Below are 16,210 nucleotides of genomic sequence, written 5' to 3' on the forward strand. Positions count from 1 at the left end.
TACTTACAAGGGAGTCAACTTCAGGATCTGCTATATAATAGGGTTTTTCTTGTCGTATCTGTAACAAAAAATAAAAACATTAATATGCATTTAAATATTTATCAATTTAATAATTGCGACTGCTTGATATGTAACACGTGTGTATACATAAACGACAAATTGTTGTGTGTTTTATATTTATAAATTCAATTAATGTATTATTAACACGCTGTAAAAACATAAGTTTTGCATTTTATAGTGATTTTAAAGCGGTACAAAATATATAATACAATAGATCGTATATCAATCTGAACGCATTTTAGTTTCTGTATGAAAATTAGAACGTTCACCACCAACTCAACCGTGGTATGTATTTAGCGTGTAATACTGGTAGGCAGTTTAAAGTTTATTTATCGTATGTAATAATTAGAATTTTGATGACTTTAATCAACAAAAGCGACGAGTCGAATCTCAAAAGTTCGCTGTTTTTCAAACGAAACATCAAAACACGAATAATATAATATGCACGAACGTGAAAAAGTCGTTTGTTCGTTGTTAATGTAATTCTCCATTGGAATCCTTTGATGTTTCACTTGGAAGAGACGTTAACTTCGAAACCCATTCGCGGTTGTTTAAAACCATTAACTTTTTGCGACGAGCGTTTACTTTTCACCACCGCCACGTGCAATGTGCATAATAAATGTGTTCTGTCGAAGAGCAACCGACGAATGATTGATCACCGATCGGAGAAATGTGTTATCTCAAAATGGAGAAAACGCATCGGTTAAATTGTCTACGAGTTAAATTCCATTTTGTCACAATTTGCGCGCGACCAAAAACGCTCTTGAGCGGAAACAAATCGTCGTCGACACGACATTCTTTTAAGTTAAACAAACGAAAACGGACAATTCGTATAAAAATAAGATAGACCCATTTAGAGGCTATTATTTAAGGCGCCCATTGTTCGGCTCGCATTCTCTTTTATTACGCTCTTTTTTTTCCAAGTCAATTTTTCTATGTTTTCCTTTCGTTGTGTACAAATTACTGTAATTTCGGAGCGGGGTGTGGTTCCAGCCGCGGCGCTTTCGATAGGAGGACGTAATTGTCCCCTCGGTTCATGAGACCGCCTCTGTGTGATTGTATTTTAAGTATAGACAAACGCCATTAGTCCTTTTTTACTCGTAAACAAATTATATGTAAATTTGCCTAATTTCGTATTCGAACGGTAATAATAATAAGAAAAAATATATAATGCGTGTAGCGCTTGGCGCAGCCCTGTATTTTCAACGCGCGAACAGCACAGCGCGTACAGTACGCGAAAAAAAAAACGTACACCAACAAAAATGTATTTTTTAAATAATATATTATAAAAATATAACATTATACTAGAAAAATTAAATTGATTTACTTAATCTAAATCAATAATGATTTTTTTTAACAAAAAAAAAAAATACAAAATTTTACATCCATATACAAAAATTTACCGAATTACATAAATAATCATTATGTAATTCGGTAAATTTTACTATTTTACCTTGAACTATAATATAATACGAAATATTTATTTAATACTAACTAAATTGTAAGGCGTTACTCGGGTGTTCAAAAATTGTAATCTACAGGTAAAGATCATATCATAAGCAGACTTAGGCCAAGGAGAGTTGCTATTCTAGTGTTAATTTCTTAGATAAACCATGCTTTTTTGCTCTTTTCCTTTGAACACTAACGGAACGATCTATTGTTATTTGCAAAAGCATCCTTAACCATGAGATACCAAATGTGATGGTACTAAATTGAAAACATTAGATTTGCATTGCAAACAAACATATGAACATTCTTCTTTATATGTAAAGTAGATGCTATAAAAAACGATAGTTGAACACAAATGTTTGAACAAGATACAATATGTACATAAAAACGTTTTAGGTCAATTTACAAGGGCTCTAGTTATGTAACTATAAATTATTCTACACTTAGAATACTACCTGTACACTTACGAACCTAACAATCATACATTGTAGCCATTCCACTGTAATTTATAAAATCAAAGGGGGAAGTATTCTGTTTTTTTTTTCCATTTCATACTAGAAAAATCGCAGTACAGACAGCAAACCACACTTAACGAACATCAATACAAATTTAATTGAAAATACACGCAAAACCCTTCAATTTCGCATACGCCATACATTAATTTATGTACATAAAATTTATTTTTTAATTAAAAAAATACAAAATTTCAGTAGCCTCCCATCAAAAAGGGGGCATCGCAACACGACCAAAATATCAAAACAAGTTTACGCCGTAACAATATTCCGTAAAATATAATCAAACACGTGTATTAAGGTTATATTTAATCACAACGGGAATTAATTAACGTAACTAATGTCCGTGTATAACCCGCCGAAACGTCGTTATTCGCGGTATGCGAGGAACGTTTCGTCGATACGTTCTCGGTGACTGCATTCCGAGTGTTGCGTGGGGGTCACCGAGTTGCCAATTATCGCCAAATCGATATCTACATACATAAATTCCGATCGATCATGACGAAAATGTCGACCGTGTCGTCCCAGGGTGAGGATGTTTCGTCAAATTTTTGGGACAGGTAGGTATAACGTTCGTCAATGCCCGAGTCGAATTTGAAGACTTTCAAAAGAGTTTTACCTGAAAAAGGGCAACGTGTATTCGTCGTGCAACTGTGACATTGAATGCCTATTTTTTTGCCAGTTTTCAATAGTGGATTTTTTTTATGCAAGGTATGCACACAAGGATTCTGAAGAAATGTGACTTTGAAGATGCGCCAGTACATTTTGCAGCTTGGGTTTAGATATTTTTCCTTTTATTTATATCTACATTAACTTTTCACAAGCATTCATTTTTGTGATAATATTAATAGTTTTTAACTATGAAGTTTTGGAGTTGTCTCTTTTTAGCTGTAAAACATGGAAAAACTCCTGTTTCGCGATTAAATCGCATTTATTTTTTTTACTTAATAATGAATTATTAACTAAGATTGACCCAAATGTATGCAGATCTGAGACACAGTGTTCCTATCTTGCATTTTTCTCATGTTTAGGTCATATTGAAGAGAGGCTTGATATTTTACAAATCCGTTACACCGGTATATTAGTTTCATAAATCATCATTATCACAGCCATTTTCCATCCTGATGAAAGCCTCTACAACACGTCTCCATTCGTCTCTGTTTTGAACAACTCTCATCCATCTAATCCCACACATTTTACTGATTTTATCTACCCATCTCCCCGGTGACCTTCCTTGAACCCTTTTACATTCTCTCTGATATCATTGCACTTGTTTCATCCATCTGTAAACCATTAAAGAACGACCTATTGCCATTTAAATTTTAAAATATTGAAAAAAAAAGTCAAAAATTTACATCAGCATATGCAGCATTCTGTATGAGCCCTCTAGAGATGTAAATGTTTTTAGAAAAATTAAATTTTTACATTTTTAAAATCGAAATCGGATTGTTGGAAAACTTTGGTAGTGGTGTTTTGCCGATTACATTCATGGTTTATTTTTTATATTGAGTATTCAAGAAATGTGTTTGTTTATGAAGGTATTAATTTCAATTGTACTAATTTAGTTTTTTTCATTAATATCGGGTTGACACGATACGAGTAGCCCAGACCAAGTATGGGGATGGATGTCAGTGTCCACAAACGGTCGGATCACCTGTTGCCACGTTAAGAGTAACAGCCGAGTTACTCGTATCATATCAACTCGATATAAGTTAAAAAATCATACAAAATATTGTCAATTCTATTTTAGCCCCTCCTTTGGCCGGATACCTGTACTTGGGAACTTGTTTCACCTGCCTGGTTAAGGCACTGCCTATACAGCATTATGTCAAAAAAAAATCTATACACAATCCTGTAGAATCAATATAAACATATATAGCGGTAGGAATTTTTAATATATTTGTACTTTTTTTTTCAATGTACTTATTTAAATTTTGTTTTATTGAACGAGGCTCAGTACAATGTAGTATAGTCACTGTTAGCCAGCATGCAATAAAAAGTTAGGTGGAGCAAAAAAGTTTGAGAACAATCTGTAAGCCGCTTGCGATCTCTGCAGTAGCGACATATAAACAAGTGGATTACAAGTTCAGGTCAGGGCTACTCCAATTACAGTTGGATAATTGTTAACGTGAGTATTTAAAATACCCAACGGAAGCGCACGTACGTAGACATGTACACGTGTAAGGGCATACTCATACATAAGGTGAGGGTCTTTAGAATGAAATAGTGTTGGTATGATTTTTTGATTGTTGTTTATTAAAAATCTCGGAAAATGTTTCATGTCGGCGTCGACGGGTCGAAACTATAAATTAAATCAAATTAATCCGCCGATCGGGGGTCAGCCGGTTCAAAAAGCTGCCGTCCGTACGCGCGGTGGACACCTGTGCCGATGATGATGATGATAATGATGACGAGCAGCGGTCAGCATCCTTCCGAACGGTCGGTAAATCATCGGGCGGAGTTGGGGGCACATTCCGAGATGAAAACGGACCAAGCCCCCCATAGGAAAAAATGAGATAAGGCAAAAGCATGCGAATCGGCAGTAAATTTTGATTAAAAAATTCTTATATGTAATTTAATTTTTTTTTTAGATATTATATAAAATTAATTGAGCTATAAAGTGTATGTTTGACTTGCAGTTGGAATTAGTCCACTTGTCCATTGAAGAATATAAGAATGAAATTATTTAAAATGACCTATAAAAAAGTCAAATTAATATGAATTTATGATCAGTTTCAATTTTAGCACACACGTGGTTATGATACATAAAATTTTATTTGTAGTAAAATTACTTTGAGTGCATATCATTTAAATGCATTGAAAATTAATCCAATGTTTTATTAATAAAATGATTTAAAATTCACTTCAATTTGCAAATACATAAAATTTAAATTCTAAATACAATACGATCTGATTCGATTTTGATACAATTTTTTTTATTAATTTTACTATTTTCTGCCAAATAAGGTTAGATTTTATGCGTGTGCATAAAATTAAAAAAAAATCGGTTCACTTTTAAATGATTTTTATTTCATTATAATTATATTAGTATGAACGAAAAGTCTTGCTCATCGATCAACGTCGATTTTAATATTCGCAAGAAAATATTTTTGAAGATTTTATATGCAATAAAATTAGGTATAGTGTGTGTGCATAATATGCAATGGGTATTAGTCCACTATTTCATTGAAAACCACGCAATAAAAGGACTTGATTGTGCCGCGTTGTAGCGTTGAGCGCGCGGACGCGTTTAATGAACGACGCGCGCGCCAATCAATTAGAGTCCTTATTGCAAATGTAATTAAGGGCGTGATTCGCACTACCGTTCCGCGCGCACTTGAGGCGTTGTAAGCGCACCTTATAATTTTATAAATACATTTTATTATGAAAAAAATCGTCAGAATTGCCGCGTATTTCTTCGTCAGCCATTCGGAGCTTTACGACCAGTGTTTTTAGAGTCGATTTTCGGATGTCGAGTGCGTATAATTTGTCGGTTTTCTATTCGGGTCGGTCGCCCTCCTACTTAATGGGTTTTATAACATTTCATTAGAGCGAGAGGGGGAGACTGGGGGAGAGTGAGACCAGGTCGACGACGATTCACCTTTATGGTCGTGGGCACGCACGGCTACTGAAGAAGGTTTGAAATTCGAAAATTATACACCGGTGTGCCCCTAATGCCGAGGCCCCGAAAGTCGACAAACGACCGCACAACGGACCTCTCCTTCCTATGTGGTGTGCGTTTTTTTTTTTGTGTTACACGGGTCCATTTTTTAGGTAGCAATTATTTTAAGCCGCGATGATGATCCGACGTAATGTGTATAATCAAAAGCGCCGGGTGGGGGGAGGAGTAGTGAATAGTGCCCCTGGAAAATATCTCAAATATTTCGTCGACGTTTAGTACGATGATCTTTTAGTATTTCAATGGCACTGCAAGTGGTAAAATTCTAACGTGAGGCGATAAAAAAAAATCTAGGGTTTGTTCAAATACAATCATTAAGTATACGAATACTATACAGCTGACCGACTGTTGAAAAATCAACGGGCACAACACTAGTATAAAAATGTATATATTATATGTATATGTATATATATATATATATATATATATATATATATATATATATATATATATATATATATATATATATATATATATATATAAAAACGGAAGTATGTATGAATGGTTTTTTGCATACGGAGATTTTAAAACTACTATCAAAAGTTCATAAGAATGCAGGAAATTAGGCCATGACCACCGACGTAGACACATACTTCAATCTCATTTGTACGTGGACGGCCGGGCTAGCGTGTGGGGATGGAATGAAATGGGCATGCTAAAACCACTAGCGACAATAGCCTCGAGTGTGGTTCACGTATCAATTCCTTTCCAAAACCATCCAGTGAAATATCAACGGGCAAAACACTGGTTATATTTATAATTTGTATTAAAAACATCTAATCTAGTAAAAGCTAACAAATCACTGATATGATCGATTAAAAGTTCTGCAGTATCACGCTTTAATGTTTTAATTAAGAAAAAGTTCCTTTAAAAATAATGATTGTTTAATATTCATTTAAATGCATAATTTTTAATGCTCAAGAATTTTGCTCTTCATTCATACGTATGTATGTATATATAAACTCGTACTTTTCAGTTGAAAACACATTGGTTCAAAATCTAAATATAATATATATTTACCATTCTATGTAGTGTATGAAATAGAATATTAGAATAAGCACATCATAATTAATACTTCAATTTGCAAACCCCTGAATTGAGCAGGCCTACAATTAAATTTCGCCGACGCATTACAGACAGGCGATTAATTTCAACTAGGAAATCGACTAAAAATATAGCACGGAGGGCATTAAATTAGATACCTACCGAGAAAAAAAAAACCACAACATATTATAGAGATTATATTTAGAGAGAACTCAGAGAACGAGTCGTGCGTGTTATGATTTTTTTCCACGTACTAAACATCAAATCTTATATAACATTTTAATGCGAGTGGAAGCTTTGGGCTTTTAATCTCCACAGTCATCATCGAGCCCCGATGATCATCTTCGGTGAAAAAATTAAGGTCCCTTGGCTACCAGGTCAACTCGCCTCGAATATCTTCACGTCTGGTGGCTTCAAAAATGGACCCACAGTAGTCTCTTGAGGTCCGAGGGACCCTGGCGAACTGAACCGCCACGCCCCGCACGAATTCCACTCACCGTTACGGGATCCGAAAAGCACTTTTACTACCTTTTTTCCTTGGGCTATTAACAACCTAAATGCTATCTCGTCTCCGGGATCAAAAACGGCAGTCGTTTTCAGAGGATAAACTCTGTAAAAACGATCGCAATTAAGATTAGCGCTAATCGTCCCCTCCCTGCATGCGCCAAGACGCTAGCTTAAGTACACGTAGGCAATAAGTAGTCATGTTTGTTTCAAAACATCTTCAAATTTGATGAAATTTGGCGTGATTCTAATATCCGGATCTGTTGTGATTCATGTTTGAATTCCATCATGTGAAGCAATCGAGAGGAAATTGTAAAATTATTTACATACTACAGACATATGTAAGTATATAGAGCGAGAGTGAAATCAACATCCTGAATGTTGATTCTTAGCTGATGAGTGTTTGACCAGTTTTTATATTATTTTTTGTAGCCAACAAACATACCTTGAATTAACTACAGCAGTACTTTTCAATGGATTCTAAAAAAATATGAAATTAATTCGAAAATTTCGTTTAGTTAGTCTTTTAAAGTGCATATCTCTATAAAAAATTCGCTCAAAAAACTATATTTCTACTTGCATTTAAATACTAACTTTTAACTAAAATAAATAACGTTGTAAAATAACGTTGAAAGTATATAAATATTCATCAGTTTTAATTATAAAAAAGAGGGTTCAAAGCTTTCGACGACGTGTGCAACTTTTTACTCAATCGCATTATTTTCTTTAAAAACGCGTCCCATTGCTTGACAAACACTGACCTTTAGTATTCTGTGCGTTTAAATCGAATCTCTATAATACAGGTTCAAACTATAGATAATGTTATTCAATGATTTCGTACGTTTTGAATACATTAAAAGCTCATCCAATGCATAAATTACCCACATAGAGATATGTATACACTCGTAAAATACAAGAGAAAGTAATTTACCAAATCTTCCACTATTCGATAATAATAAATATACATTCTTACACACATTTAGATAAGGAATCGTTATCTATCTAACACACACATATCCAATACAGCTTCGTATATAACGTAACGGATCAAAAGGTGTGAAACAAAAACTTGCACCTGCCCTGACTTAACTTGTATACGTACGAACGGTACTCTTACTTTTTAAGGGGCTTCGTTATTTATTCAAAAATGAAAAATTAATACTGCGATCTGATGACGATGTCCCATTATTTTTTTTTTTGTAATTAGAAAACGTGTTTGTATTTCTAAACGATCGTAGAGAAGTCTAATCGAAAAAATGTTTACCCCCACTATATGTATATGTATTCGTAAAAACATGTAAGCACGATAATAATGGCACTTTCACTTGACGAATAAAAGGGAATAAGTATCCCAAAAAATTTCGACTTATAATATAATAATAATAAGCTGTCGTTATTATGCAGTCACGCGACGCCCCTGAACTAATGCCGTTTTCGTTTTGAAAGGATTTTTATATTCCGAAATTAAATTACTTCGCTAACTAATGTAGAGTGCTTACGCTTCCTTTCTGAACCTAATATTCTAAATAATTAACTTAATTATCTACTGTGTCGAACGTGCACAGGCCCCGTATGAAAAATTTATATTAATTATGTTAGACCTTACCTACATAATAATACAATATGGGGTCGAATAAAAACTTTTCTTAATTAATTCCCCCATTGTCTCGCGGCGGGGCAGATGGGGTCCAAATGATCCAAAAAGACCATTTCGTGTACACGTAGAGGGTTCTTTCCTTTTCGATCGTTTATTAATAATATTCCCCTCCTCCTCGTTTCCTCTCTGAACTTCTCAGATATACATATGTGGCAGATTCAGAAATGCGTTCTCATTTCTTCCGATGCGGCCGGTGGCTTCCAAATGTGTATGCATAATATTGTATGAAATTGGACAAAAAATATTCGATATTGTCTTTCGAACACGAGTCTCGTTCAATATTCATTTCGATGATGCGAAAAAAGCTTCAAAATTTATAACAAATCGCGTTCGGAACAACTTGAAACAAAAAAATTATGAAAATTCATTCAAACCTCTGTATAATTTATAAAATTCTCATATCATATGTAGCGGGTATTATAAAATCAAATAAGTGCATAGCTGATGAATCGTTATAATATCTGGAATGTGCACAATGTTGTCTACTCGCCGATGGTGGCACTCAAAAAATTTCATTTAAATTAAATAAACCTACCATCCGGTTTTGATGGGCCAAAAATATAGTCAAATTTTTTATATTATTTTCATCAATGAAAGCATTAAATTGATCAAGGTTCGTCATAAATTTTTCTATCATAATTTAATGCAAATTCAAACATGGATATGAATTTCCATTGAACTAAAGAAAGCATTTTTATAAATGTATTGAATTTTAACTTCTGATGCGTACAAAATATACTCAAAATGCCTTTTGATCTCTAATGATGACACTATTATAAAGAATTATACCTGCAGTATTTATGGTATTAAATAAATAAATATCTAAGTAAAGGATAATTAATTTAAAAAAAAAATCACATCAGAATATACATAAATTTTGATGAATGAATTGGACTATTTCCATGTGTTGATTTCAGATGCGTATAAAAAGTACACAAAAAATGGCAATCGTTCACATGTTTTAAGTCGACTATTCTACTTGTAAAATGCATATTATTAAATAAGAAAGAATCCATTAATGATTAGTATGTAAAAAAATAAAAATTCGAAACCTACACGTCGACACATCATCGACGTTATTTTACACGTCAAGACAATTCAACACGCAAACGACCGAAGATTCTTTTACCGTTTTTTTTTTGACATTTCAACGATCATACAACAAATTCAAATTTATATAATATGCACACGCTTAGCAACGAACCGAGTGGTGAGGTTTAATTCACGGCCAAACAGAAATCGATTTCCTATTTACGACGGTGACTTGACACGAAAGTTTTCCTCGGGCTTTCTACAAAAGGGCCGTGCCCTCCCCCCCACCCCCCAACTTCCTCCCCCAAATACAAATAATAAAGCTTTCGTTTCATAGACATGCATACCAATACGTATAGATAGGCAAAGGAAAGCCACGCATATTGTTTGTTTATCTACCATTAAACCGGCACTAGTATCCAAAGTGGGCGCGTACAATATTTATACTGCAAACGTACTCCCTCACTAGAAGTCTATTATCGAAAATCTACACGAAGCCCGCAAAGAATGGAGGAAAATTATTTTCCGACCCATAAATACCTGCCCTAGGGGAGTTTCGGTTGATATTTTCATACACAACACTTACCGACACCCCCTCGGTGGGTTTTTGGTAGAATCAACACATACGTGTGTAGGATCGATGTATGGCTTTTGTAAATTGTTAGTGTTAACGCGAGTTCAGTTTATTTTTAATTAAAAAATAATGGTTAGTAGTGAGCGTGATTTAATATAGTTGTATTGTTGTGTTTAACTCGCACTCGGTGTAATTTGCCGGCCGCAATCTATAAACGTTTGAGGGTTTTGTGGTTTGTTATATGTTTTTGCTGTTGCTCAAACATAAATTTGTTATTTATATTACCTGTAATAAAAATGATTAATGTTTTACGCAAAAAAACCAAAGAAAAAAAGCTACAGATTTGAACCTTTTATCGGACAGATTCCCTAAATATTCATACAGGATTAAAACCAATTCAAATCGGTTTTTCTTATTTGAATAAATTGGACCAACAGTATGTCCAATACTAAAAAATCCAATTATGACAATATACTAGCATATTTTATCATGAAAAAAAATGTTTTTCATTATACCTATGTAGTATCGATAGAATTTTTCCTAATATAAAATTTCCTAACATACAAAAAAAAAAAGTAGGTAAGTAATAATATTATAAGAAAAAATAGGTAATGATCACTGGATCAGTAGCTATTAAAATAAACTTAAAATGTATTGCAAACAAAATATATGAATAACAAAAAGCTTTAAAAATCAAAACCACATACATATATATGTAGATGGCTGAAGTCTCAACTGACTATACAAGTTGGCATAAAATTAAATTGGGAGGGTTTTATTTTATTTTTTTTATATTCAAAACGTTGAACAAGCGTTGCAAAAAGCCTGCACAATTAAATTGTCCAATTTAGATTTGAAAGCATCATATTTTGTCCTACATAGCCGTAGTCAAAAAGTATTCAGATAACGTATTTATTTCGACCTGCCTCAACAATCGCGTATACATACAATCGACGCCATTATGGGGAAAAGTTCGTTCACACACACACATACTCACGCACATATCTAAATAATGTATGTATGTTCATATACAAAAATATGTACATATATATGTATATATAAAGCACCAGTGGAGTGTAATAACTCAAAAAACTCCCGGAAAACGACCGCCGCGTTCTGCTTTTGACAGGCGAACAAAACAAGCCCTGGGAGAGGGGGGAGGTGGGACGGGGAGGACTCGAAGGGGGAGGGTCTGGGAGGAACGGGACATAAACAAGGACTTACTCCTGTCCTCTTCTCGCTTGAGAACCACCGTATTGCTATATCTCGCTCTTTTATCGGGAACATTGAACCTGTTCGATCAGAGAAGCATCAGAAGCAGCAACCTTTACTTTGCACACGTGATAATAATATGCTTTATTATGTATCGAAACGAGAATTGGGGATAATGAATTTATGTTTTATGATTCTTTTCGCAGATATCGACTTTATAAGTCACCTCAATTGGTGGGTGAAAATTTAAGTCCTCGATACGTTTTTTGTTACGCGTTGCACATGTCGGGCTAATCGTAGGGTTGGAAAAAATAAATTTGCTTTTTTGAAAATTGCATACATTATATATGGTGACACAATGAAACGATTCGATTCGTTATTCATGCGAAAAAAGTTTAAATTTGATGGAAGAATAGAGTAAATTGTCGCTTCCTGTCGAGTCTGTAATTTTGGCTAAATTTAAGTTTGAATGTGTTATTTTTTTATATTGTATATAAATAAATATAAGTATATATTGCTGTATTATGTTAAAATTATAATAAACTGTTTCTTTTTTTAATATTTAATGATTTTTTTTTAATTTGTAACAAATTTTGATTTTAAAAAATTGGATAATTTGTAATAACAACAAAACTAGTCAATACGTATATTGAATAAAACACTTCGTAGAACAGTTTTAAAAACAAATAAATCCAAATTTCAAGGATATATGTATTAAATTAAAATTTATCGCTGTTATATGAAATAAAGCATACCAGAAACAGTGCATAAAATTTATTTTGATAACAATAAAAGCACAGCGCGGTTTATATGTATGTAATTGCAAAGTATCGGGTCTCGTAATAAACGTCTAGTTTCAAAGGATATATACAACGGTTCTTATTTATTTATACACGTCATTAAGTGGCCAAACGCGCACGTTATAATAAAATAATAATAATAAATAAAAAATAAGGCGCGATCTCTAATGATTTCTTCAAAAAGCTCAACTCGCAGATGATTACGACCTCCATCCACCAATGTGTCTGCGACTCACGAAGCAGCAGCAGTAGTAGTAGTAGTAGTAATCTGATTTTTAATCTCACAGTTATTTATTGCTTTATGACATCCCAGAGCTCATTCCCATTATCGCCTTGCTGCGAAACCACCCATAACCACGGACAGACGGACGGACAAACGCGACATTGAAAAATAAGCTCTTGTGAAGAACAGACGGATGGAAGAACAAGCCGCACTCGTACGTACGAAAAAAATAAAAGCCGAAATGAAATAAAGTAAAACAAAAAAAAAAAAAGATGACGATGATGAATAGTTATTGCCTCGTTGTAAATCTTTTACTAAACTAATCTGCTCACCTCTTGGCGTTGTTGAAATTAACTGCCGGAGACATACACATGTGTAACGGAAAGAAATATTAATTACGATGACTTTCTATTGGTCGATTTAACCCCTTGAAGTTAAGCTTAAGTTAAGTTAAAATTGACTCAAATTTAAATTTTAATTTAAAAAATTCTTGATGTTATTCATATAAAAAGTATGCAATCAAGTATGTAAGGTGGTTTATATTTATTACTGTAAGAAAATAATTATCATTAGAACCACATTATTTTTATATTGATCGCTTATAAATAATGTTCACTTTCTATATCAATTTCAATGCTAATTATAATGATCTATTCATATTTTTATATACGAAGTTGCATGAAGCATTCCGTTATTAGCCAACATGTTAGTTAGTAGATGGAAATATAGCACAATAAATTATATACATACATATGAATCTTTTACTCTTTTTTAAGTGAAAATGTTATTATTAATAAGATTTTCAGAAGCCTTGTATTTTACTATTAAGTATTATATTGGCATTAGTAAGTATTGTTTGTTGTCAGTATTTATATTAAACGGCCAGTATACAAGTGATGAGTATAAACAATAAAATGTCAGTATTAATAATAAATGGTAAGTTTTATTTCCGACGAATGGCCAGTATTACTTATTGATTGACATCACCACAAGGTTGATAAGATAATGATAGACATTATTCCATCCAACAGGCATCCCTATTTGTTTTGGCGAATGTACGTCACATTTTTCAACTGTCTATTTGTTATTTATACTGGCATTTAATAATATGATACTGACCACTTAGTTAATTAAAAACTGGCCAAAAACTGATTTATATACTTACCGAAATCGATTCAAATACTGACCATTTAACTTGTTGCCTTAAAAATAAATATTATTCTTATATAATAGTAGAAAATTACATTGAAACGGAAAACAATTCAAACATTACCACAATGGTTCCAAATATAAATAAACACATTCAGATTCTGGTTGTTAGAAATTTCAGTAAGTAACAATATTTTCTTGTGAACCACTAATTTCATAGCAATATTTCAAAGGAGAGAATAAAACCATAAATTTTCTAGAAGGAAGTGAATTTCTTGTCGCTTTTTTTTTCTCCTTCCCAGTATCTCTAAACAATCATAAACTATTTGTTAGTTAGTAGGTAGATAGATAGGTACCCATCCCACACAAAATATTCCTATTGTACGCAATAAAAGCAACATAGCCCATCATAGATAGATACATAGGAACGAGCGAGCATTTCTGTACATCCAGATTAAAAGCACAAACACACATGTACATTCACACACACACCCTGTAGGCATTCGCGAGCCCACAGCTAAACAAAACCCCCCAACTGTACACTAAAAGTGTCGAAATTTAATGTTTTTATTACGCCCGGGCACCTAAACGACACCCCCATAAATTTTACAATATGTAGAAGTAGCATTTAACGTCGGGTTTACCAGTTGTCCCGGTGTGGAAGTCGTGTACCATCAATCAGACGGTTGGTTCCTCTCTCTGTTCCCTCAAAAAACCCACAAAAATCTCAGTGCGACACACTATATAAAATCTTTTATAACCCGTCCGTCTTGTACACCGTTAATTAGTGACGAGAATAAATCCAAGAGAGCTCAATTAAAAAATACAAAAACAATCAAACGAAACAGTCTGGTCGAAGCGTTCCTAGCAAGCTCTCCTCTAAACCAGGATCGATCGATCATGTGAAGACATTATAAATAAACGTTTTCTTTTTATTTGTTAATGTCAGATGATTGTCTGTAACGTAGCAGTCAATTTTTGTTGAAATATGATGCATTTTTAAACAAAAAATTAAAATGATGCAATTCTAAGTATCCCGTTCAATGTTGATATTAGAAAGCGCTTTAAAGCAAGTAAAGTATGATATTTGACCCTAAATCTACTAATAAAATATGCAATTTCCTACACAAATACCGGACTATAACCATAAAATATACAGACATAAAAAATGGGTGTTATCAAATTTTCGCTCACAATAAACAGAGCAGGTGAAGAACAGTGTGGAAGTCTTAAAAAAATCGCTCAATGTTATACCTAATAAACGCGTAGAGATGTAGAACTCCGATAAAACTTTTAAAATATCGTAAAAATGTATGTTCGATAACTGGAAGTTATCTAAAGCGACCCACACACATATAAACCCAGAGGGGAAACGAACCATTTTTAGACGTTTCCAATTCGTGTGCCGGAAGTGTAAATACTAAGAACCGAAAAAAAATAAACACACATTTATATATATATTATTATTTTTTCACGAAAGTTGTATTCGAAACGGTCGTGGACATTCCTGAGATAAAAATGTGTAAGAGGTGACTTTTTCCTGCGCCGTGAAGCTACAATAAAGATAAAACTTATATATATTTTACACTCATCAAAAGAGAAACTCGATTGCTTATGAGATTAAAGACGTCTCTTAGAATGGGATTTAGTATGAATCACAATGATACCTCATTTGCTCATAGAATAAAAGGTCTTAAATGAAAATTTTAGTAGAAATCAAAAAATCATGAATATATATATTATTATTTATGTACAGATTTGAATCATACGACACAATGCCATGTATAATTCGGTAAATAATTATATACCACAAGAAAGATACTACAAGCATAAGCAAGAATAAAAAATATTCTTCAAATGTGACAAAAAATGTTATGCATATATACTCAACATATTGAGTCAGTAGCACAATAACTATACAATATGTATATTTAGGTATAAATTAAATAAAACAAAAAGTCCCTAGTATATCAAAAGTAATTTGTAGCAATGCCTTTATTTATATATTTTGTAAAATTTTACAATTTCTGTCGAAAGGAAAATAATGGAATAATTGCAGGTAGTGAATTATAACTTACTTAGAAGTGAATTAATTATAACACTCAAAACTACTAATAAAAAATCTGTAGTACATTTTATACATATGTACTAGGCCGAGTCGTTAAATTAGGCTTGTAAAAAACATGACTTTCCATTGGGTTAATTTTCGAATATCGCTGGAGTATACTAATACAAGTCAGCTACATATACATATAGTGAGCTGATTTAATTAAATCATCAACTTAAATTTAACATTATTTTCTTTTAATATTTTG

General features: G+C 33.0%; 1 protein-coding gene across 1 annotated transcript in view; it reads right to left on the reverse strand.

The window, feature by feature from the left end:
- The window catches only part of hth (Meis homeobox homothorax), a 473,716-nt gene that overhangs the window by 427,392 nt on the left and 30,114 nt on the right, over positions 1-16,210 (reverse strand). The window contains exon 4 of the mRNA XM_077443725.1: positions 8-58. Within this exon, the coding sequence (XP_077299851.1) occupies positions 8-58 (51 nt within the window). The remainder of the gene's footprint in view (positions 1-7; positions 59-16,210) is intronic.

The sequence above is a fragment of the Arctopsyche grandis genome, chromosome 13, assembly GCF_051622035.1.
Source record: "Arctopsyche grandis isolate Sample6627 chromosome 13, ASM5162203v2, whole genome shotgun sequence".
Taxonomy (NCBI): domain Eukaryota; kingdom Metazoa; phylum Arthropoda; class Insecta; order Trichoptera; family Hydropsychidae; genus Arctopsyche; species Arctopsyche grandis.